The sequence below is a fragment of the Vombatus ursinus genome, unplaced genomic scaffold (assembly GCF_900497805.2).
Source record: "Vombatus ursinus unplaced genomic scaffold, bare-nosed wombat genome assembly UNPS02010639.1, whole genome shotgun sequence".
NCBI lineage: Eukaryota > Metazoa > Chordata > Mammalia > Diprotodontia > Vombatidae > Vombatus > Vombatus ursinus.
The window spans coordinates 977,334-1,000,425 of record NW_020950417.1 but is presented as its reverse complement, the minus strand read 5'-3'; the positions used below and the strand labels follow the sequence as shown (position 1 = coordinate 1,000,425).

General features: G+C 37.4%; 1 protein-coding gene across 9 annotated transcripts in view; it reads left to right on the top strand.

Moving 5' to 3' along the window:
• Positions 1–23,092, top strand: part of CCDC18 (coiled-coil domain containing 18) — an 89,549-nt gene that overhangs the window by 50,585 nt on the left and 15,872 nt on the right. For 8 of the 9 annotated variants that reach the window (XM_027854841.1, XM_027854836.1, XM_027854835.1 and 5 more), the window contains 9 exons: positions 2,699–2,866; positions 6,409–6,551; positions 9,038–9,201; positions 10,757–10,970; positions 12,952–13,051; positions 13,825–13,941; positions 15,452–15,595; positions 19,846–20,049; positions 21,286–21,423. In XM_027854841.1, coding sequence (XP_027710642.1) covers positions 2,699–2,866; positions 6,409–6,551; positions 9,038–9,201; positions 10,757–10,970; positions 12,952–13,051; positions 13,825–13,941; positions 15,452–15,595; positions 19,846–20,049; positions 21,286–21,423 — 1,392 coding nt within the window. The remainder of the gene's footprint in view (positions 1–2,698; positions 2,867–6,408; positions 6,552–9,037; positions 9,202–10,756; positions 10,971–12,951; positions 13,052–13,824; positions 13,942–15,451; positions 15,596–19,845; positions 20,050–21,285; positions 21,424–23,092) is intronic. The other variant, XM_027854837.1, reaches the window with a different exon arrangement.

Below are 23,092 nucleotides of genomic sequence, written 5' to 3'. Positions count from 1 at the left end.
ACAATGACTACCACCCTCCCCTTCACCCAGGCTTGCAACTCATGTGTTACCCTCAGTTTCTCACACTCTAACCCTTCTATGCAATCAATTGCCAACTCCTGTTGAGTCTGCCTTTGTAACACCTCTCAGATATGTCCCCTTCTCTCCTCTAACACTGCTATCTGTGTGGTATGGAACTTTGGAACTTTGTTACCTCATACCTGGACTATTGCAGTAGCGTGGTGGTTGGTCTCCCTGCTTCAAATCTCTCCATATGCCAGTCCATCCTCCACTCAGCTGTCAAATTGATATTCTTAAAGCACAAGTCCAACTGTGTCTCGTCTCCCCCACTCCCCTTATTCCATAAACTCCAGTGGCTCCCTATTACCACCAGGATGAAATATAAAAATCTTCCCTTTGGATTTTTTAACTTCTTTTTTAAAAATTTTATTTATTTATTTTCAGTTTTCAACATTTACTTCCATAAGCTTTTGAGTTTTAAATTTTCTCCCCCTCCTTCTTCCCTCTCCCCCTCCCCGAGACGGCATGCAATCTGATATAGACTCTACATATACATTCCTGTTAAACATATTTTCACATTAGTCATGTTGTAAAGAAGAATTAGAACCAATGGGAGGAACCACAAGAAAGAAGGAACAAAATGAAACAACAACAACAAAAAAGAGAGAGCAAATAGTATGCTTTGATCTGCATTCAGACTCCATAGTTGTTGCTTTTTTTCTGGATGTGGATAGCATTTTCTATTATGAGTCTTTTGCAGTTGTCTTAGATCCTTGCATTGCTGAGAAGAGCCAAGTCTATGAAAGTTAGTCATTGCACAATGTTGCTGTTACTGTGTACAGTGTTCTTCTGGTTCTGCTCACTTCACTCAGTATCAGTCCATATAAGTCTTTCTAGGTTTTTCTGAAGTCATTTCTTGTGGTACAGTATTTTCAATTACATTCCCTTTGGCTTTTAAAGACCTTTATAACTTGCCCCGCCTCTTGCCTTTCCAGTCTTCTTACACCTCATTTGTCCCTCCACATAGTCTTTGATACAATGACATGGTGGTGGTGGTTGTGCCTTCACCTTCAAGAGCTGTTTCACTGGTTCCGTTTCTGGAATTCTTTCCCTCCTCTTCTGTGCCTCCTGGCTTCTCCAGCCTCCCCTAAAGCTGGTTAAAAACCCTACCTTTTGCAAGATATCTTTTCTAATCTGTAATGCTAGTACGTTCCCTGGGAGATCTTCTCCAGTTTATCCTGTGCACATGTTCTTTGTACATAGTTTACGTATTGCCTCCTCCGTTAGACCATGAGCCCTTGAAAGCTGTGATTCTTTTTACTTTCTTTTTATCCCCAGTGCTTAACAAAGTGCCTGGCACATAGTAGGTGTTTAATAAGTACTTATCAACTTGTCGACTCAGTGTGGTAAAGGGTGTATGATGTTGATCTAACTTTAATTTTTACTGCATTGCTTTAAGGGCTTCCATAAGTTAGCTCTTGTCAAATCAGGAATCTTTCACTAGCAATTTATGCCTTTGGACATAAATGTTATCATCAAACACTGCTCTAAACATTTCTGCTTCTGAATTTTGCATGTTTAGTCTGTGCCACTAAGATGTTTCTATTTTCTAACTAGTACCAAATATTTTTGGTGGTTACTTCTTCAGTAGGCAGAGATGAGAAGGGAAAGTTAGTTTAAGATCTGATAATGCTATGAATGCCTCCTTCGTTCCTCCTTTTTTCATTATTTCCTTTGAGATTCCAGACCCTCTGTTTTTCCAAGTGCATTTTACTATTTTTCCTAGCTCTATAAAGTACTCCATTGGTAATTTAATTCATATATCACCAAATCAGTAAAATAATTTAGGTGTACACCATTGTTTTGATTACATTGGCACAGCCCAAGAATGGAGGTGAGACATTTAGGAAGAAGCCTATGATTATAGTTCTCTCACTATCTTCTTAAAAATTATATTTATATCTTTAATTTCTGTTTCATTTTTATTTCTGAATTTATCTCTTCCTCATTCCCTACCAAGCAAGCCACACCTTGTGACAAAGATTAAAAAAGAAAGAGGGGAGAAAAAAAGTAGTTTGGTAACACTAACCAACATCAACCAAGTCTGACAATGCAATGCAGGAAGACTGTTCCACCTCTACATTGAATGGAAGGAGGTGTATTTTCTCAACCCCTCTCCAGAGTTAATCTTGCGTCATACACAGCACTTGGTTTTATCTTTTTATCACCTTATTTTCTAAAGAATATTCTATTTTCCTTCTTGATCATATAAAGAAATACTACTCAGTACTATTCTTTTAAGCAAGGGAAAGTTTCTTTGAAATAAATTTTTCTCAGGTAGGAATTTTGTGAGCACACATAAGCTACTAATGAATATATTTTCTTATTCTATTCTTATGTGGCTATTATTCCCTCCTCCAAATGTTTGAAGAATGATGATGATGGAACATTATTTCAACTCATGTCATTCTCTCACGTTTATTATGACCCCCTGTTTCCTGTAGAGGTAGTGGAAGGAGCAGACTCACTGAAATAGGAAGAGCTGAAATTCTAGTGAGTAGGTGAATACTTTCGTTATTGAAGGCATTTCTTCAGGTATTACCTTATATTTTGTGTAAGGTGAGTAGATCCAATTCTGAAATTGTATTGCTTTTCTTATGAAATACTATATTATCATAATACATTTTTGTGTTTTTAGGTGTATTGTTTGCAGAAAGAGCTAAAATTAAAAACTCACAGTCTGCAAGAGACTACCAAACAAAATGTTATCTTGCAGCACACTTTGCAGCAACAGCAGCAGATGTTACAAGATGAGACTGTAAGAAATGGAGAACTAGAAGATTCTCAAGCTAAACTTGAAAAACAGGTATCTTTCATGTAGAAAATAAAAATTTTTTAAATTAGCCATTTCATTTTGTATTTTAAATACTTTAGTGATTTTTTGGCCTTGTTGATATGGGTATTCCTTCCAAAGGTCCAGATTATAGCCCATACTTTCTCATTCTATGTGCCTCTCCTGCACTTACTAGCTGTATTACTGGGGAGAAATCACCTAACCTCCCTAAGCCTCAATTTTCTCATTTTTAAAATGAGGTAAAGTACCTATGTCACAGGGTTGTTTTAGGTCTCAAATATATTAATGTTTAGAAGGCACTTTGGAAACCTCAAAGGTACTACATTAATGTCAACTGTTATTATTTTTTCCTTTGGTAAATTCTGCACCAGAAATCCACCCAGTATGCTGGAGACCTCACCTTGTAGTTCTCTTGACATTGCATAGCTCTCCATGCAGGATACAGTCTGTCCACTTGTTAATGCTTGCTCTCACTCCATAACCAACCCATTTTTTTCGGGTCATATATCCCTTTGATTATATACTTTGCACTAATTTTTGCAGTAGTATGTGCCATTATTTGTAATTACGTAGGATCACTGGAAGAATATTGACGTTAAAGTGGTGGGCTTTTGTTTCAGGAACCAATCATTCAACAAACTGAGGCTGCTTATCTCTTCCCAAATCTCAGCCCTGGATTACTCCTACCATCCACGTTTCTCTGATCTAATCTTAATTGATCTTATTCTCCAGCTTCAGCTGAATAATAACTCCTTACAGTAAAGCAGTCCTTATTCTTCCCTAATTGATTCCCCATCTCCTTCACCTTGAAGCTGTTCCAAACTTTCTCCTCCTTAAGCCTCTTGTAACTCCATTCCTGCACACCTCAGCACTCCAGTTAGAACCTCACCTCTTATTTTATTGAGGAAATTGAAGCCATTATATATAAACTCTCACTTTTCCAAATTTCATCTCAAAACACCTTGACATTACCTTCCACTCTTTTCTTCCTGCCCCCCTTCTTCAACTTCTCCTGATCTACTGGTTTCTTCCTGACTGCCTTCAAACGTGCCTAAATCTCCACATCTTTAAAAGAAAACCTTTACTAGATCCTGCCAGATTTTCAAGATATCATCTTGTGTCTTTCCTCTCTGTCAGTATTTGGTGTTCCCACTTCCTCTTCTCTCACCCCACAGCTCTTTGCAGTCTGGCTTCTAGCCTCATCACTCAGCTCAAACAGCCCTCTCCAGAGTTACCAGTGATCTTTTAATTATAGAATCTGATGGTCTTTTTTCAGTTTTCAGCCATCTTGACCTCTCTGCAGTATTTTGCACCGTTGACCACCTTCTCTCTACTCCTGCATACTCTGCTTTCTGGGTTTTAAGGGCACTGCTGTCTCCTGCTTCTACTATTTTTCAGACCACACCTTTTCTAACTCCTTTGATGGCACATCACCATAGCTCACTAACTATGTGTGTTCCCCAAGGTTCTGAGGCCTTTTTCTCTTCCGTACTCTGTATCAGTAATTTCATTAATTCCCATGAGTTAACTATCATCTTTAGGAAGATACCTCACAAATATATCTTTGTGTATATGGATAGATAGACAGACAGACAGACAGATAGATATAGCTACAGATACAAATGTATATGGAGATATATACATCTCCTCTCCACCTTTGTCCTTGCTGCCATTCCTTCATACTCTTTCTGAACCTTGTTTCATAAATCATTCCAACTCTTGGATCTTCAATATCTGCCTTTCCCCTGGCTCCTTTATCTCTTCCTATAAATGTGCTCATTTCCTTCCCAGTTGCTCTCCTGGGCATCATCATTGTCTCCAGAAACTCATCATCCTGCAAGTTCACATCAACTCTGAAACTCACAGCTCCTCAGTACCCTCTGCCCTCTGGGGCACCTCCTTCCCTCTAATTGAAGAGGGTGGAGATCAAGAGAACACCTCCCAGATCTTCCATCGAAGAAGGTGCCCAGGGCAGCCATATCGTAATTTCCCATCCAGCTATCCCAAGTTGGATACCCTTCCTTCTTCACCATTCCTTTCAAAGCTTCTTTTTATGTATTGTCTTCCTCCATTAGACTCTGAGCTCATTGAAGGCAGAGACTAGTTGTTTGTGTTCGCTCTTTTTTTTATCCCAGGACTTCTTAGCACAATGTGTGGCAGAGTAGGTGCTTAATAAATGTTTATTGAGGGGCAGCTAGGTGGCGAAGTGGATAGAGCACCAGTCCTGGATTTAGGAGGACCTGAGTTCAAATCCTGCCTCAGACAGATGACATTTACTAGCTGTGTGACCCTGGGCAAGTCACTTAACCCCATTGCGTAGCCAAAAATAAAAAAATAGAAAAATAAATGTTTATTGACTGACTGACTGTTGTTGACTGAATGATATAATATACTCTAAAATCACCTACCTATGGCACTTTTTTCTCTTCAAGCTCTCCTCTTTTCTCTTCTCCCATTTACTGCTAAATTAAAAAAAAAATAATTCATTCACACCTCACCTTGAGGCAGGCCACTCTATTTGGGGGAAATATAATTGCTGGGAAGCTTTTCCTTAACTTAAGCTGAAATTCATCTCCCACCAGTTTCTGCTAATTGCTCCTAGTTCTGTTCTCTAGAGTCAAGCAGGAAAAGTTAAATCTCTCTCTTTCATTTGATAGCCTTTCAGATACCTGAAGAATTCTCTCGTCTACCCTCTCCCACTCCCTTAAGAAGTCACCTCTTTTTTAGGATAAACATCAGTTCCTTCAAATGATCCTTTTATGGCATACTTTTATTCCCTTTCTCCAGGTTCACTCCATCTTGTCAGTGTCTCTTCTAAAATATGGTACCCAGAATAGTACATACTGTACTCAAGATATCAGTATTATGATCATGAAGTGTATAGTGGGATAATCATATTCATTTTGAATTTGTATTTGAATCTATCTCTGAATACAGCTGAAGGATTCAGTAGGTTTTTTGGCTCCCATGTTACTACACTGATTCATATTGAGCTTGCAGTCCAGTGGAACCCCTTAGGTCTATTTACACATTAACTATTTGTAGCCATGTCTTCCCCCATTAGGTTCCTATGCCGTTGATTTTTTTAAACCCAAGTATCAAACTTTAATAGGCTTAAGTGTAATGCTATTCAGTTTCACCTTCTTAGGTTTAGGTTGGCATTTTAGCCTGTCAAGATATTTCTGAAAACTGATTGTTTCATCTGTTATCCATATTAATTATTCATCCCAGGTTCATGTTTTTCACAGATTTGATAAACAATACCCTTTCTTTTGATAAACCCTCTCATCCAAGCCATGGCTAAAAAATATTGAGCAGAATAGGGCCAAGCATAGAGCCCTATATTAATTGAGTAAGCATATTAAGAGAAATTCATGTCCTTTTATCTTTTAAAGATTTGTATTTTTCTTGTGCCCTGGTTTGATTTTGGAGCAGTCCATTTTGAGTTAGTGTAGTTAAGTAGTTTCATAATATTTTTCTTCTAAAGACTAGTATAGGAAACCTTGAACTGTAACTTAAGAGTTTAAAACACTAAATTGAAAACTGTTCATAAGGTATCAAAACTGGAACAAGAACTTCAAAAACAAAAAGAAATTTCTGCAGAAAAGTTAAGAAAAATGGAGGAGAAACTTGAATCAGCCTGTCATGAAGCAGATACAAAAAGGCAGAAGGTTATTGAGCTTACTAGCACTGCCAGGTACAACTTTAATTTTTCCTTATTATTCCTAAATAGTTTTCCTTTCTATAAAAGCTATAAAGTATGATAGTTTCAAATTTTAGATTGTGTATTGATAGAAGGAGTATTTATAACAATAACATTGCCTATCTAAATTTTACTTATTTGCACCTGCTCATCTTAACCAGATGACAGAGCTGTTGTGTTTTTACTCATGTTTTGGTAATTCTACTTTGGTGATTGTGCCCTGTGTCTTACAGCTGTTCCGTTCCCACTAGCTTTTCAATCCCCTAAAATGTTTCTTAAATATTCTTTGTAAAAACATTTGTTTTTTACCATGTTTAGAGACTATCATTTAATCTATACTGTGTACATACCACTCCGTGGCTATGGATGTATTTTGATCTGGGCCTGTGATATTTCAAAAATGGAAGGAACTCCTGGTTTTAAGACCCCCTCCAGATGTAGAACAGTAGCTCCCTCTACAGCTTGTCTGGCAGCCTGGGAGAACTGGTCTGGGGAGCTGGTATCTGAGTGACTGGGGCACTGATTTTAACTGACTGACCGTGGGTGACATGTGTCAGAGATGAAATTTGAATTCAAATCTCATGGACTCCAAACTGGCCAAAGCCAGTTCTCCATCTATCTGGTCACACTGCTGCTTTTATGTGTACGTGACTTAAATCATGCACACCCAGCTTCTTAGGTTGGACGCCAGGGTGTGGATCAAGTAATTGAAGATGACAGTGTCCGAGTTAGAGTATTAGAAGTGTTTATAATAAGTGAATTTCTTGAGTTTTCCATCTTCATGTGTCTCAAGGGACAAGCAAAACTAACGTAAAACTTTGATTACCAATCAGTCTGCAAGCACTTATTAAGTACTTGCCATGCGAGGTACAACTAAACACTTGTTGGATACAAAGGATATAGAAAGGGGAGGAAGGTGTAGCCAAGATGGTGGAGTAAAGGCAAGGACTCACCTGAGCTCTCCCAAATGCCCCTGCATACAACCTTAAAATAATACCTCAAATAGAATTCTAGAGTAGCAGAACCAGCAACAGGTTGGGGTGAAACAACTTTCCAGCCCAGAACCACTTAGGAGATTGGCAGATAAGTCTCAGTGGGGTGGTGGCTAGACCTGGAGCCCAATACAGACCATGCAGCACGGGACATGCTGGGGTGCCAGCAACAGGCGTTGGGGGCGCTTGATCAGTGGCAGCAGCAGCTTTGGACGATCTTAACTCACAGACAGTAAGGGATTGGACAACTGGTTAGGAGATTGTGGAGGACCTTTGCTGGCACTGTGTGCAGGACCCTATCTAACTGCCCATATGTAGTTCCTGGTCCAGGTCCCAGGGCCAAGTGGAAGACTAGCTCACTAGCTCTTGTGACTGAAGGGGTACAGGGACCTTGGCCCCAGTTCTAGGGCAAAGGAGAGTGCTTGTGGTTGCTCACAGACCAAAGCACAGGCCAGCAGATGCCCGTATGTATCAGAGGCAGGTCTGTTGTGGCTTCAGCACTACCTCTATGCAGCATGCCGTGCTGCCTCTCATGCTTACCAGATTAGCCCAGTCTCCATGACTTTTTTTTTTTTGCTTTTTTTTTTTCTCTTGGTGAGGCAATCAGGGTTAAGTGACTTGCCCAAGGTCACACAGCTAGTAAGTGTCAGGTGTCTGAGGCCAGATTTGAACTCAGGTCCTCCTGACTCCAAAGCAAGAGCTCTATCCACTGTGCCACCTAGCTCCCCCCACACCCCAGGGTCACTTTTGAAATATTCAGGATTGTTTGCCTTTGGGCTGAACGGCCCCAAATTATTATATTTTGAAGGTTATTTGCTTTTAATAATGAGTTTTCTTCCATTGCTGGCAGATTGTCACTATGCCTATCTTTAGCAACCTCCCAATCTTTCTAATTTACTATTCTTTATCTGCTTTGAGCTGGAAAACTGGATAACTAAATTTAGATTCAGAATAGAATTTTGGAGCTGCAAAGAACTCTAGTATTCATGTAGTTTATTCGTGTTAGGGTTGAGAGTCTGAAGGACTTTAGCATGTGGACTTTGGGATGTCTGTTTTGGCTGTGCAGAGGCCTTTCTTTGTCTTCTGATTTGCTGTGTCATATTCTGTGTATTTGAGGCTGCTAATTAAGTGATCTCCAGATATGCAATATCATGGTATCTCCTTAGCATACAAAAAGCTATATAAAATTAAAATTAAAAACTGCTCTAGAAGAAATGCCTGGCCTTGTTAAATCAGAGCCACATGTTACTACTAGTATTGTTAGATATTTCATATTTCCTTTGTTAATAGGTAACTATGTCATATGAATAAAAGTAAATATATTTGGGTATTTTTTACACTGAAGGCCTAATTAAAAAAATTTTAGTGTCATTTGTCATTTAGCATCTTAAAATTTTGCCTAGTCAGAATATGTCATAAAATTCAATAAAATTTAAGTACTGGAATTAATTTTTCATTTGTTATTTGTTTTATTTCCTTTTTGTTCAGGCACATAAAATTGGAAATGGATCAGTGCAAGGATGAGTTGGTTCAAATGGAGAAAGAAATACTTCACCTGAGACGGGATGGAGAGAATAAAACAATCCAGTTAAATCATTTAGATATGACCTTAGAACAAACACAGACAGAACTAGATAAAAAAGTGAAAGCTGGTAAGCAATAGCTTAGCTGGGCTTAGCTGTCAGCTCATTTTGTTCGACCTCTTTCGTGCTAAATTTGATTTTCTCAGTTCTAATCATCCTTAGCTTCTGTTGTCTACTCCTTCTTTATGTGTACTTTCTCCTCTGTAGGTCTTATGATGCTGATCTGTCATGACTGTCTTCCTACCTGTCCATTTAATGCTTTTCAGTCTTCTTTGCAGGTTCATCATCCATCCTATACTGTATGTGTGGGTGTGTCCCAAGGCTCTCTCCTAGATGATGTTCTCTTCTCTCTGCGCTCTCTCTTGATGAGTTCATCAGTTCCCATGGATTCAGCTATCATCTCTTTGTAGATGACTCCTCAGTCTACATATCTGGCCCTCATCTGTCTTCTGACCTCCAGTCCCCCACTTACAAATGGCTGCTATTTGAACATCTCTACCTGGATGTTCCATGAGCACCTCAAACTCAACATGTCCAAAACAAAACTCATGATCCTTCCCCTTAAACCTACCCATCTTCATAACGTCCCTATTTCTATTGAGTTAGGAATCTTCCAATTACCTAGTTTGCAACCAAGAATCATATCCCACTCTTCCCTCATCTCCTTCACTTCCCATGTCCGATCAGTTGTCAAAACTTCCTCATCACCATATCTTATATTCATCTTCTTCTCTTTCCTTGTACCACAAATACCATAGTGTAGATCCTCTCACCTGGACCAATTTCTTAGCCTCTTCATTGGCCTCTAGTCTCTCTTCTTATAATCCATTGTCCACACTTCTGCCAAAGTAATATCCCTGAAACACAGACCTGACCCTGTCACTCCTCCGGAGACACAAGAAGCTTTTGTGACTCCCTGTGGCCTTTAGGATTAAGTAGAAACACTCTGGATGGTATCTAAAGCGTTTCACACTCTTTCTTCAACTTATTGTCCCAGGCTAATCCGCATTTTCCTCATGCATTCTGTGCTTCAGTTACACTGGCCTATTTACTACTACCTTTATGTGACATTTTATTTCCCACCTCCATGCCTGTGCAGAGTCTGTCCCCCATCCTAGAATGCCTGCCCTCCTCAACCCTGCCATTTGCAACTCCTAGCTTTCTTCAAGGCTCAACTCAACTCAAATGCCACTTACTTCAAGAAGCCTTTTCTGATTCCCTCAGTTTTTAGTTCAACCCCATCACTGTGTATTTATTTTGTTTACATCTTGTATGTACTTAACTGTAAACATGTTGTATCCCCTTGGTAGAATGTAAGCTCATTGAGGGCAGGGGCTGTCTCACTTTTGTATTTGTGTCCTAGCACATAACCCTATACCTGGCATATAATAGTCAATTAATAAATGAATGTTAATTTTGGTTGATTTTGGAAATGTAATAAAGTGAGAATTTAGGATTGTGAGATCAGAAGGGACTATGAGTGTTTACTGTTTTCCTCTTTTTTTTTTCCTTATAATCACTTGAATATGATTCAAATTTGGTTGTTCATAATTATGATTATTTACAGAGATCTCAATACTGAAATATTAGATTATGGTTTTTAAATTACTCTCCCTCATAACAGTGAAAGAGTTAGAAAAACTACAGCAGCATTCTCAAAAAGATCTAAAGGAAGCCTTGCAGAAACGAGAAGAGCTAGAGACTGAACTGCAAAATGCTCATGTAGAATTAAAAAATACTTTAAAACAGCTACAAGAATTGCGAGATGTACTGCAGAATGCCCAAATGTCTCTAGAGGAAAAGTATTCCACTATAAAGGATCTCACAGCTGAACTCAGGTGAGTTAAAGCATTTTTAAGTGATACTATGAAATTATTTCACAGTAGAACCTTGCCTTCTCAAATTACTTGAAATCAGAAAGGACCCAGATACATGAAATTGTGGTTACCCTGGTTCCCCAAACTATCCATCTATCAGACTGATAATCTCCATTGTCATTGTGCCATGTTGTTCACAGCTTTAGCTCTTTTCATGCCAAAGATAGCCTTAGGCCAGGGGTGGGAAACTTGTGGCCATCTAGATCCTCAAGTGCGGCCCTTTCACTGAATCTGTGTCAAAGGGCTGCATTTGAGGGCCTAGAGGGCCACGTGTGACCTCAAGGCCATAGGATCTCCACTCCTGCGCTTAGCCCCGTGGGTCACCATTGGGTTAGAGCCATTGGCACTGGGATGTTAGGGGTTAATAACAGTAAGTGCTAGGTTACTGTTTGGCAGAAGCGAATAGGGCTAAGGAGCTGCATCAGAAAGATAGGCTATGAGAAGCAGTATGTAGGAATTATTCCATAACCGAAGCAGATTGAGGACTGAGCTCAACTTAGACAATTCTTTAGTGTGGGATCCAGGAATAGGAGTGAGCATCTCCAACAATTACTATCCTTATGACCCGGGGGAAAATCATTGAACCTTTCTTGGCCTCAGTTTCCTTATCTGTAAAATGGTGATGATAATAACTGTAACACTTAGTTCACAAGGTTGTTGTGAGAATGTATACAAATGTAAACAAACATTAATGTGCTTTTTACACGTGAATTTTTATTATTAAGCCCTCAGAGCTCAACTTCTTATCTGTAAGTTGGGTGTAACATATGTGTATAGTCTACCTCACAAGGTCATTGTAAGAAAAGCACATTGTAAGCCTTACAATTGTTATGTAAATATGTTGTTATTAACAACATTGCTTAGGAGTCCCCAACTTCTAGGCCAGACCTAAAATAATCCATTTAACCCAGAATTCTAAAAAGGCCAAGATCTGGACAGGTGAAAGCCTGTCATCCTTACCTCAGAGAATCCTTAGTACCTTGTTTCTAAGCAGTATGAATGTTTGCTTTTGATTTATACCTTTTCAAAAAATTTTCAGAAGAGCTCTAAATAGGTTATTCTCCAAATTTGTATCAGACTGGGATAAAGGATAGAAAAATTTTATTTAAAAAAATGTCCTTTTCCCTCATCTCAGTTGCTTCAAAATCCTAAAGATAGGAGTAATATCTCAGTCCCACTTTACTTCTGAGCTTAATAATTTCAAAGGTTTTTTGGAAAGAGGGAAATCTGTTTTACAAGTTTTTTTTACTTGGGTTGCAATCCAAATTTGGCTGCTTTAGCAAGTAACATGATTCAGAGACAAGAAAAAAAGCAGTTTTGAAACAAAAGATATTAATGTTAGTCATTTTGAGACTTTCAGAATTACACTTAAAAAATTATATCTGAAGAAACTTTATAGATCATATAAAATATACATCTATATTAAACTTACATCTTCTTCCATACCTAAAAAGCATCATTTTCATCCCAAAGAGATAGTAAAATGAACATAAACAATTCAACGCCAGTCCCATTTGTGAGATGGACATTAGAGATAATCAGCCATGCTATAAATACCTTTTTGCTGACTATGATAATATCCTGCCTTTCAAAGTCAAATTAAAGACTGCTAGCCTTGATTAATAAAGAATTATGAATATGGTTTTTAATTCTTACCCAAACCAGTCTTTGGTTATGATTGTGCTTTGACAACTAACTTCTAATAATTCATCTTGAAATGACAAAATGTGAAATAACATTATTTTGCCTTTGAGAATGCTGTGATCAAGTAATAATATTGATGCTATTTATTCAATTATCTTTCAAAAGATTCTTTGATGTGAAAATGTATTTTGTTCATAGCTTCCAGGGAAAACTACTAGTTGAATTGTATCTATTAATAAAGTTAAAAATATTTTCAGTATCCCTTTTGTTCTTTGTATTTTCCTTTGTCAAATTGTAGAGAGTGCAAGCTTGATATTGAGGACAAGAAGCAAGAGCTTCTTAACATGGACCAGGCACTGAAAGATAGAAATTGGGAACTGAAGCAAAGAGCAGCTCAAGTCAGTTTCTTTAATGATACTTTTGTAGATTTGTGTATTGCCACACACTTAGAGTTTGATGTCATTTGCTGAATTGACATATGAATTCTCAAGTTACAAGACTGGGGCATCTGAGTCTTTGAGGCCCCTTGGGCTACATAATGTAATTGGTTTTTAATTTTTTTTTAATTTTTATTTTTTGGCTAGGCAATGGGGGGTTAAGTGACTTGCCCAGGGTCACACAGCTAGTAAGTGTTAAGTGTCAGAGGTCAGGTCCTCCTGACTTCAGGGCCGGTATTCTATCCACTGCACCACCTAGCTGCCCCTATAAAATGTAATAAAACAGGAATTAAAGGATTTGGTTCCCTAGTTATTAGAAGGGGGAGAAGGGAGTTTGAAGAGTGATAAAAGAAATAAGATTTTGGGCAACTTTTAAGTATAATCTTTGGGTGGAGGAGTTGGGGTTTTTTTTGTTTGTTTTTTAACTAGCAATCTTTTTGTCCACAAAACTAATATAGTCCGAGTAATCTCATTTGAGATTATATTAGATTTCTGTTCATTAGATTCATAATATATGTGGGCTATTTATGATCCAAAATGTTGGAGTTAATAGTTTTGTCCTTTAATAATTTACTTTTGAGAAAATGTGTTTCAATTTTTTACACTTTCCATGAATTCTTTACAAAATATTTTGTACCAACATTATTAGAAACATGAGTATTAATGATAATTTTGTTGTCATACTAGAAAAGAATCCTTAGCAATTTTGTATATTTATTTGCTTTCATGTTTAGGTTACACAGTTGGATATTACTATTCGTGAACATAGGGGAGAAATGGAACAAAAAATAATTAAATTAGAGGGTACTCTGGAGAAAACAAAACTAGAACTTAAGGAATCTAATAAACAGGTAACTTAATTACACAAATTCTTCATAAAGCCTTTGGATACTCTAAAACTTAAGTAGTTTGGATTGTAAGTATAGTAAAAAAAAATCTCTGACTTGTATTTAAAATGTAGACACATGACACCATTATACACAATATATTATTACAAATGTTGTGGCAAAAAATGGCTACCATAGGCAACAAAAACAATAATAATAACTCATATTTAAGTAGCAATTTTTCCTTTGGGTAGCAGATTAGAAGTCCATGTCAGCAAAAAGAAAATTTACCACTCAATACCCCAAAAATGCAAAAATTGAACCTGTAACCTGACATCCTTTTGTGTTAAAACAGACATGACTTGAAATAATTTTTTAAATTGTACAGTGGGAAACTCTTTAAAAACTATCTTTGGAGGATTTTTAGCAGGGAAATGATGTAATTAGAATTGCACATTAAAAAGTTTAAATTTCTCATAATGTGTAAAGGTCAGATTGGGGTGGACAGAGAATGGAGATGGGTTAACTAGTCAGGAATGTTTTTGAGTGGTTAAAGAAAAGCTCAAGAAGGTCTAAACCAGAGTGGTGGAATGGACATGAGGCAACAGAACTGAGAGATATTTTAGAAATTTTATTAAGAGAACTTAACAACTATAAGATATAGCGGCTGAAGAAGGAAGAAAAATCAAAGGTAAGTCCAGAGTTTCAAACTTGGGTGACAGAAAAGTGTTGTCACCATTAATAGAAATAGGAAAGTCAGAAACATGGGGAATCTGATGAATTTGTTTTAGTTGTATTAAGTTTGGGGTGCCATGGAATATTCAGATAGAGATTCCATGTAAACAGTTGGAAATATAGGTCTATAACTCAGAAAATGGCCATTGATGGAAATACAGATTGATTTGGGAATCAGCCCCATAAAAATGATCCTAAAGCCATGGGACTGGATGAGATTGCCATAACAAGAATGTAGTGAGTGAGAGGAAGGCAGGTGCTAAAGTCAGTGCAGGTAGACAAGTGTTCTGGAGGTCAAAAGATAGCAAAGAATATTGAGAGTACCAGTCAAGTGAACTTCAGAAGGGAAAGTTGTTAAGGCCACTGGCATAAAGTAATTTTTCAGGGTAAGTTTTATAGTTTAAATAAAAGACTTAGTTTTGTAAATTTATGTGGACCAAATAAATAGGTAAGAAAGATGACTACAATTTGTGACAGAAAAACAAAGTTTAATTATTTTGGCAATAAAATGGAAATATTCATTGGTATTTAATTGTATTCATGTAAATGCATATGATGTAATTTGTATTACTTCCATAAGTATGATAAGAGCTTTTCCTTTTTTAAAAAAATATGAAATAGTGTCAAATAACAAGATAGTTTACAGAGATTTTAAGTCAACATTTTGTTGATTGCAGGCTTAAGAGAATGATACCTTTCTGTCTTATTTAGAACCTAGTTATAATAAGGAATTGTCTCTCAGTGTGTAAGCATGACAATTAAGCTGTCTCATGATAACCTTAGTTTTTTTAACATCCAGATAGAAGTCTTAGAAGAAGACTTACAAAACAGTAAAGACCAGCTTCGTGAACAAGAATTTGAAGTACTACAAAATGTACAGGAGATTAGTCAATTGAAAAAGGAAACAGAAAGAAAACAACAGAAAATTACAGAGACTGAGAATGTAAGTTATCCTTCTGAATGATTTTTCCCCTAAGGAATTAAAATTGACCTCTTTGTTTAACCATTCCCCTTCTGTTGTGCATGAGTGACATTGCTCAGTGCTTTAATGTTTATTGATCAAATTTCTTGTTATTTTCTCAGTTTTTAAGAAATATCAGGCATTTGCACCCATTTAACCAATACTGATTCCATAGATAGTTTATACTATACTGCTTGTTTTACAAACTGTATGTGCCTAAAAATACTGTTTAAATAAAATTTTTGGATATTGAATCATGCTTTCAATGCACTGGAGGAAAGTCATCTTTAAAAGGTACTGTGGTTAATTTTGCTAAGTGAAGAATCAGCTCTTTATTTATCTTCTTTAGAATATTGTTTTGTTTTAAGTGAGGTACAATTGATGCACAGCTAAGTGTTTCCCTGGTTTTTAATTTGCTGTCATTATTTTAGTCAAGTCTGTTTATGTGTGGCATTTCCATAGCTATTGCCAAAGAGGAATTAAACAAATGTAATGCCTAATCTTTGAGATGTTTTATTTGGAGACTAACAGTACTGATACAAACTAACATACTTATAAAGTATATTCAGGAACCATAAAATTAAAACAGTAATCCAGCTTGAAAGCTAGATTATATTTATCCTGGTAGCACAGTGCTTTTGCAGATAGTTGGCACCCAGGAAATAAGCAATTTGTTGAGTGAAGGCATTTATATCATATGAGTATTAATTTTAGTTGGATTGACTTTTGTATTCTTACTTAAAGATTTTAGAATTGCTTTCACAATTCTAGGTCTCATTTCAACCACATTTCTATTCTCTTTCATTTTTTTTTTTTTTGCTGTTCTCTCAAGTTCCCTGACCTTCATTGCACTTCTTCCACAAACAGGGATGGTCACACCCTTCATGTCACTATTACTTACAAGTGTTCTATTTCCTGGGTCAAAAATCTGACATTCCATATGTGACCATAATCTCCTGTCATTCCCTCTCTCTCTGTGCCTCACCTATACCTATTCTTTGTCCTCATCACTACCTCCAATCCCTTCTTCACTCCTCGGTACTTTTCTTAGACCATTACCAGTTCTCTGACTTTCTTCCCTTCTCAGTCTCAACTCTTATTATTTTCTACTTTCTAGTCATTCACTTCTTTGTCCTATAATCCCTTATCTCTTACCAAATTTTAGCCCTGGCTTAACTCCCACCATCAGCTTCTTTTACTGAATGGATCTGGAGAAAGGTTCACAATCACAGTGTAAATTCATGTTATCAAACTTCAGCTACACCCTCATGATAAAAAAGTAATCCTTTCATTCCACCCTAATTAATTCCCTATCTCACTTGTCATAGAAGTTGTTTCAAACCTCTTCTTTTCTCAGGCCTCCCACATCTCCCTCTTTCCCCTCTCAGCTGAGAATCTAGTGAATTCCCTCTTCTTCTCTGCATGTAATAATCCCTTGATAACATCCCCTACTCTCTCCTTTCTCCCAGTCTCTGATAATGAGGTAGCCCTTTTCTCCAAGGTCAAGCCATTTACACATGTACTAGATCCCAGCAGATTACCTAAAATAATCTGGGACTATAGTTTATAGAGATTTTTAGTCTTAACCTTTTGTTTATTGTAGGCCTAAAAGAATATATTTCTATCTTATTTAGAACCTAATTATCTTTTTAAAAATTAATTTATTTTGACTTATCAACAATCACTTCCATATGCTTTTGAGTTTAAAATTTTTCTCCCCCTTCCTACGCCCCCTCCCCAATACAGCGCACAATCTGATATAGGCTTTATATATGTATATATTCTTATTAAACATATTTTCAGATTAGTGATGTTGTAAGTAAAAATTAGAATCAATAGAAGGAACTGCCAGAAAAAGGAAACAAAACTCAACAGAAGAGAAAAAAAAAATAGCAAATAGTATGCTTCGATCTGCATGCAAACTCCATAGTTCTTTCTTTGGATGTGGGTAGCATTTTCCATCACGAGACCTTTGGAGATGTCTTAGATCCTTGTATTGCTGGGAAGGGTTAAGTTTATCAATATTAGTCATCGCACAATGTGGCTGTTATTGTGTACAATGTAGAACCTAATTATCTTAAGGAATCACCTCTCAGTGTGCAGCTACAACAATTAAGATCTATTATGGTAATCTTTATTACTCTTTTAATATCCAGATAAGAAGACTTAGAAAATAGTAAAGACCAGTTTTGTGAAAAGGAATTCAAAGTCCTATAAAATGAACAGATTGGTCAACTGAAAAAGGAAACCAGCAGATTACTCCCTTAATCATCCCCTCTGGTCTTCAACCTCCTCCTATCTATTGTCTTCCCTACTGCTTTCAAATATACCCAGGGTCTACCTACTCCATTCTTAGAAATAAATTCATTGCATTCTACTATTTTCTAGGCTCACCTTCTATCTCTTTTCTCTTTCTCACTCAAATTCCTCCACCAAGCTGTCCATAGTCTGTCTCCTTCCTTTTCACTCTGTCACTCCTCAACCTTTTGACTTTTGACCTCAGTACTCAACTAAACTCTTAATTACCAAATCTGATGATTTCTTAGTTCTAATACTTCTCTACTTATCTTCTGTAATTGAAACTGTTGACCTCCTGATGCTTTTTCTTTTCTGAGTTTTCATGAAACTATTCTCTCCTGGATCTTCTCCTCCTACCTGTATGACCATTTTTTACTTTCTTTCTTTCTCTTACCTTCCTTTTTTCCTTCCTTCCTTATTCCTTCCTTCCTTCCTTCCTTCCTTCCTTTCTTTCTTTCTTTCATGGTTTTGCTGACTTATCACCCATATTATACCTACTGATTTTGGTTATTCCCCAAAGCTCTGTCCTAAGCCCACTTCTCTTCTCTCTTTACACTTTCATCTCCTATGGCTTTGTTATCTTTATGCTGATAACTCCCAGATCTATATATTTAGCCCCAGTTTCTCCCCTGAGCTTCAGTTTCATATCACCAATTGCCTCTTGTACATTTCAAAGTGGACATCCTGGAGACATCTGCAACTCAACATATCTAAAATTCAGCTCCTTATCAGTGACCCAACATCCTCTCCTTTCCCATACTTCCCCATTTCTTTCAAAGTTATTATCATTTTTTTCAGTTACTTAGTAACCTTGGCATCATCCTTGACTTCTTATTCTCCGTCATCCCCTATTTCCAATCAGTTGATGAATCTTACTGTTTCTACTTCCACAACATCACTTACCTCCTGCCCTTTCTCTCCACTCGCATAGCCACTACCTTCGTTCAGGCCCCTTACATACCAGACCTGTTAAGTGTAGATGGAAGGTAAACTTAGAGAGAAGGGACTAGCAGAAGGGGAGCTGCCTGGGTCTTGATGCTGACCCTTCTGGTTGATAGGGGATCACTGATTCCCATTAAAAAAATTTCTTGCAACAAACAGTGGAGCTATGACTTTGATACAGTAAGGCGGAATGTATATGAATTTATGTACTTTCACAAGTATAATAATCATTAACATGGGAAATTGAAGTAGCTTTATCTGATTTCTTCTACCTTCTGACATAAATATTCTATTGTTATAATAATAAAGGATTATGACCTGTTATTTGGTTGGCACATACTAAGATGCTGTGGGGTCATACAAATGTTCTTTTGTGACATTGTGCTGATAAAATGTGCTTCAAATAAGGGAATGGCTGTATGTTGCTAGGTGTTTTCTGAAGCACTCTGTTAAGTTTCACAGTAGATGAGATGTCCTAGTATATGAAGAGGTTGAGAAGAAACACAATCTGAAAAAAAATTCATGTAGATCATAGATCTAGAGCTGGAAGGGCAGGGGCCCTTTGAAGCTTAAGAGTCCAAATCCTTCAATTTAAAAATGAGGAAACTGAGGCCTAGAGAGGTTCATGGTGCCTGCACGGTGGTGCTGGACCTAGAGTCAGGAAGATAGGAGTTCAAGTCTTGCCGTGGACACTTACTGGTTATGTCACTTGACTCCTTGAATCCTTACTTTCCTCATCTGTAGAATGGGGATAATACTAGTATCTACCTCACAAGGTTGTGAAAATCAAATGAGGTAATATATGTAAAGTGCTTTACAAACCCTAAAGTGCTTTATAACTGCTAGCTGTTATTAAATAATTTACACTGAGTCATAAGGTAATGAGTGACAGAACTGGAATGTTTACTATCCCCACTCTTTCAAGTAGCATCAGGAAAAAATTAGAGCTTTCATCCTTTCCATGAAACCTAAGAATGATTTCTACTTTTCAGATTGTGAAAGAGCAGGAACAGTGCATTGCAGCCCAATACAAAGAAGCTTTGGATTTAGGGCAGCAGGTGAGGTTAGCAGAGGAGCAGATACAGCGAACTCAGCAGGAGCTGCTAGAGGCCCGCCGGCAACAAGTCCAAGCCCAGAGAGAAGCTGAGAGACTCGCAAATAAACTAGAAGAAACAAAACATCTTTCTAGAGAGAAGGTTTCTATAAAAAACATTTTTATTTTATTAAAGTTATTAAATTATGGTATCCATTTTTTGGATTTATGAAACCGGTTTAATGAATAAACAATTGACTACATTATTAACCTAGATTCTTGCAATAAATTACATTTTATTAAATGAGTTTGGTACAACTTTTAAAATTTAAAAGTGAAGTAATTTTGCTAGGACCACATAGAGATTGCCTTCCATCTACTTGTTGGAGATGATCACTGGTAAATTCCTTTGATCCTTTGTTCCTTACACTGGTTGGATGTTAATTCATTTGAGGGGTCATTTAAATATTTTTGGCTCAGACAATATAGGAATATATATACATACGTATGTATGTGTGTGTACATATATATACACACACATATATATACATACATACATATATATACATGATGGTCATTTGGTATTATGTCTTTGGACTCCTGAGTAAAAGGAAAATTCTCTAGAAAGTTACCTACCTTACTTAACCCCAGTCCTGACTGGGTTATAATAAATGATACTAGTGCCAAAAGGCATCTAAGTGCTATATAATATAGGTATTATACAAAGACATAGATATAGTTATAGGCATTTGCCCATATAGTTTCTATACTCTGAAATAATGTCTCTTTTTTGGGGGGAGGTGAGGCAATTGGGGTTAAGTGACTTGCCCAAGGTCATGCAGCTAGTAAATGTCAAGTGTCTGATCTGATACTAGATTTGAACTCAGATCCTCTTGACTCCAGGGCCGTTGCTCTGTCCACTGCACCACCTAGCTGTCACCTGAAATAGTAAGTCTTTAGTCTACATTGCTTAATTATATAATTAAATATTTTACTAACTTCAACAAACACTGATTTTCCTCATTATACTGATCTTATATAGTATTATTTCTATTTTTCCCTCACTGTGACGCATGTTACTATTGCTATGAACAATTCACATGCCCTGCAGAAGATAGTTGAATAGTTGACCTTATCATACCCATCTTCAAATTTGAAAGGACCATGTCAAGAAGCATGTATTATTGCACTAGATTTTGAGTATTTTATAGGCAAGGAATCTAGTCTTGCTTTTCTCTGCTTCTTTCACAGTGTCTAATACAGTGCCTTGTACAGAGTAGCCACTCAGTAAACATTTATTTTGCAAACTTCATTTCAGTTTATTTGCTGAATTACTTTAGATTTAATAAAAATTAAAAGAAAATAACTGAATCGCCTTTATTCAATGTATGTTTTGAAGGAAACACATGCAAACCATTTGGCTGAAGAATTGGGAGCTTCACAAGCGCGTGAAACTAAACTGGAAGCAAGACTGCAAGCAGAAGTAAAGAAACTGTCAACAGAAATAGAATCACTGAAAGAAGCATATCATCTAGAGGTAAAGAAAACAAATTGAATTAGAATAAGTAAGCCTGTATTGGTGTTAATTGGATTATGTCTTGGTCTTCTTGCTAAGATCAGTCAACAAGCATTTATTAAGCACCTACTGTGTATGTGCCAGTCACTGCAATAGGTGCTAGGGATAATGGGATATTAAGACATCCCTGCCTTCAAGGACCTTACATTCAATTGGGAGAAGAGAACATGTATTTTGGGGAGTGTATGTTGGCACTGGAGGGATAAGGAAAGACTTAATATAGAAGTGGTGCTTGAGCTGAGTTTTGAAGGAATCAAGGGATGCCAAGAGGTGATAAAGTTGTGGCACAGGGGGTGGCTAGTGAAAAGGCAAGTAAGGGGCAGCTAGGTGGTGCAGTGGATAGAGCACAGGCCCTGAAGTCAGGAGGACCTGAGTTCAAATCTGGCCTCAGACCAAACACTTAACACTTACTAGCTGTGTGACCCTGGGCAAGTCACTTAACCTCAATTGCCTAAAACAAACAAACAAAAAAATAATAGAAAAGGCAAGTGAAGGGAGATGGCAAGAAGGCCATTAATGGATTATGAAGTCAGAACACAGTTTGGAGCCAGGTTATAAAGGACTTTAGAAGCCATACAGAGGGGTTTGTATTTCATACTAGAGGCAACAGGGAGCCACTGGAGGTTGATGTAGTCAGACCTGCACTGTAGAGCAATGGCTTTAGCAAGTGTGGAAGGATCAGAGTGGCAGGGACGCCAGTTAGGAGGCTTTGCTTTGATCTGAACAGAGTGCTGGCCTTGTAAGTAGAAACTGGATCTTTGGAATGAGAGGGAGTGGGAGGTAGGGGTGACATTGATGTTGTAAACCTGGTTGACTGAAAAGATGATGACATGTGCCCTTGACAGAAAAAGAGAAGTGCACATGAGTTTAGAAGAAGGGTGGGTTTGCAAGGAAAAATTTTTTTTGTTTTGGATATGTTGAGTTTGAAATGCCTATGAAAGATCCGATTTGAAATATCTAGTAGGCAAGTTTAGATGGACATCTGAAGAGACTAGAAAGAGACTAGAGCTGAATGTACTCATCCAGTAGTCATCTGCATGGAAATGATAATTAAGCTCCAGGGAGCTGAGGTCACCAAGTTAGCATGGTAAGAGATCAAAATAGTAGATACTGAATAAAGTGGTTATTGATTAATTAACTGGTGAAATTCTACCATCCAAAGTGGCTTAGGCACACCTGTAATCCCTGCTACCAAGGAAGGTTGAGGCTGGCAAATCTCTTGGAAGGGCTGAGCTTCAGTGGGCTAGACTAGTCAGGTATCTGCCCTGAGTTTGGCATTAAAATGACAAGCCCCCAGAAGCCAGGGGGCCACCAGAATGCCTAAGGCAGGACACCTGGCCCCACATAGAAACAGCTGATCAAAGATCCTGTGCCAATCAGAGTGACATTGGGTCTGTGATGAGTCCTCAAAAATCCAGCCTGTAAGAGAAAGGGAGAACCAGTCTTAAAATAGTCATAAAAGTATCTTATGTCTAACAAGAATGTAATTCTAGATCTTCAGCTTTCATAACAGTGTAATGGCTTTGCTTCCTTCATATTTGTTAGCCCAAGCCATATGACCCTTAAGTTAACCAACAACACAAAATATCCATACTACAAATACTTATTAGAGCACTCAGTTACGAACTGA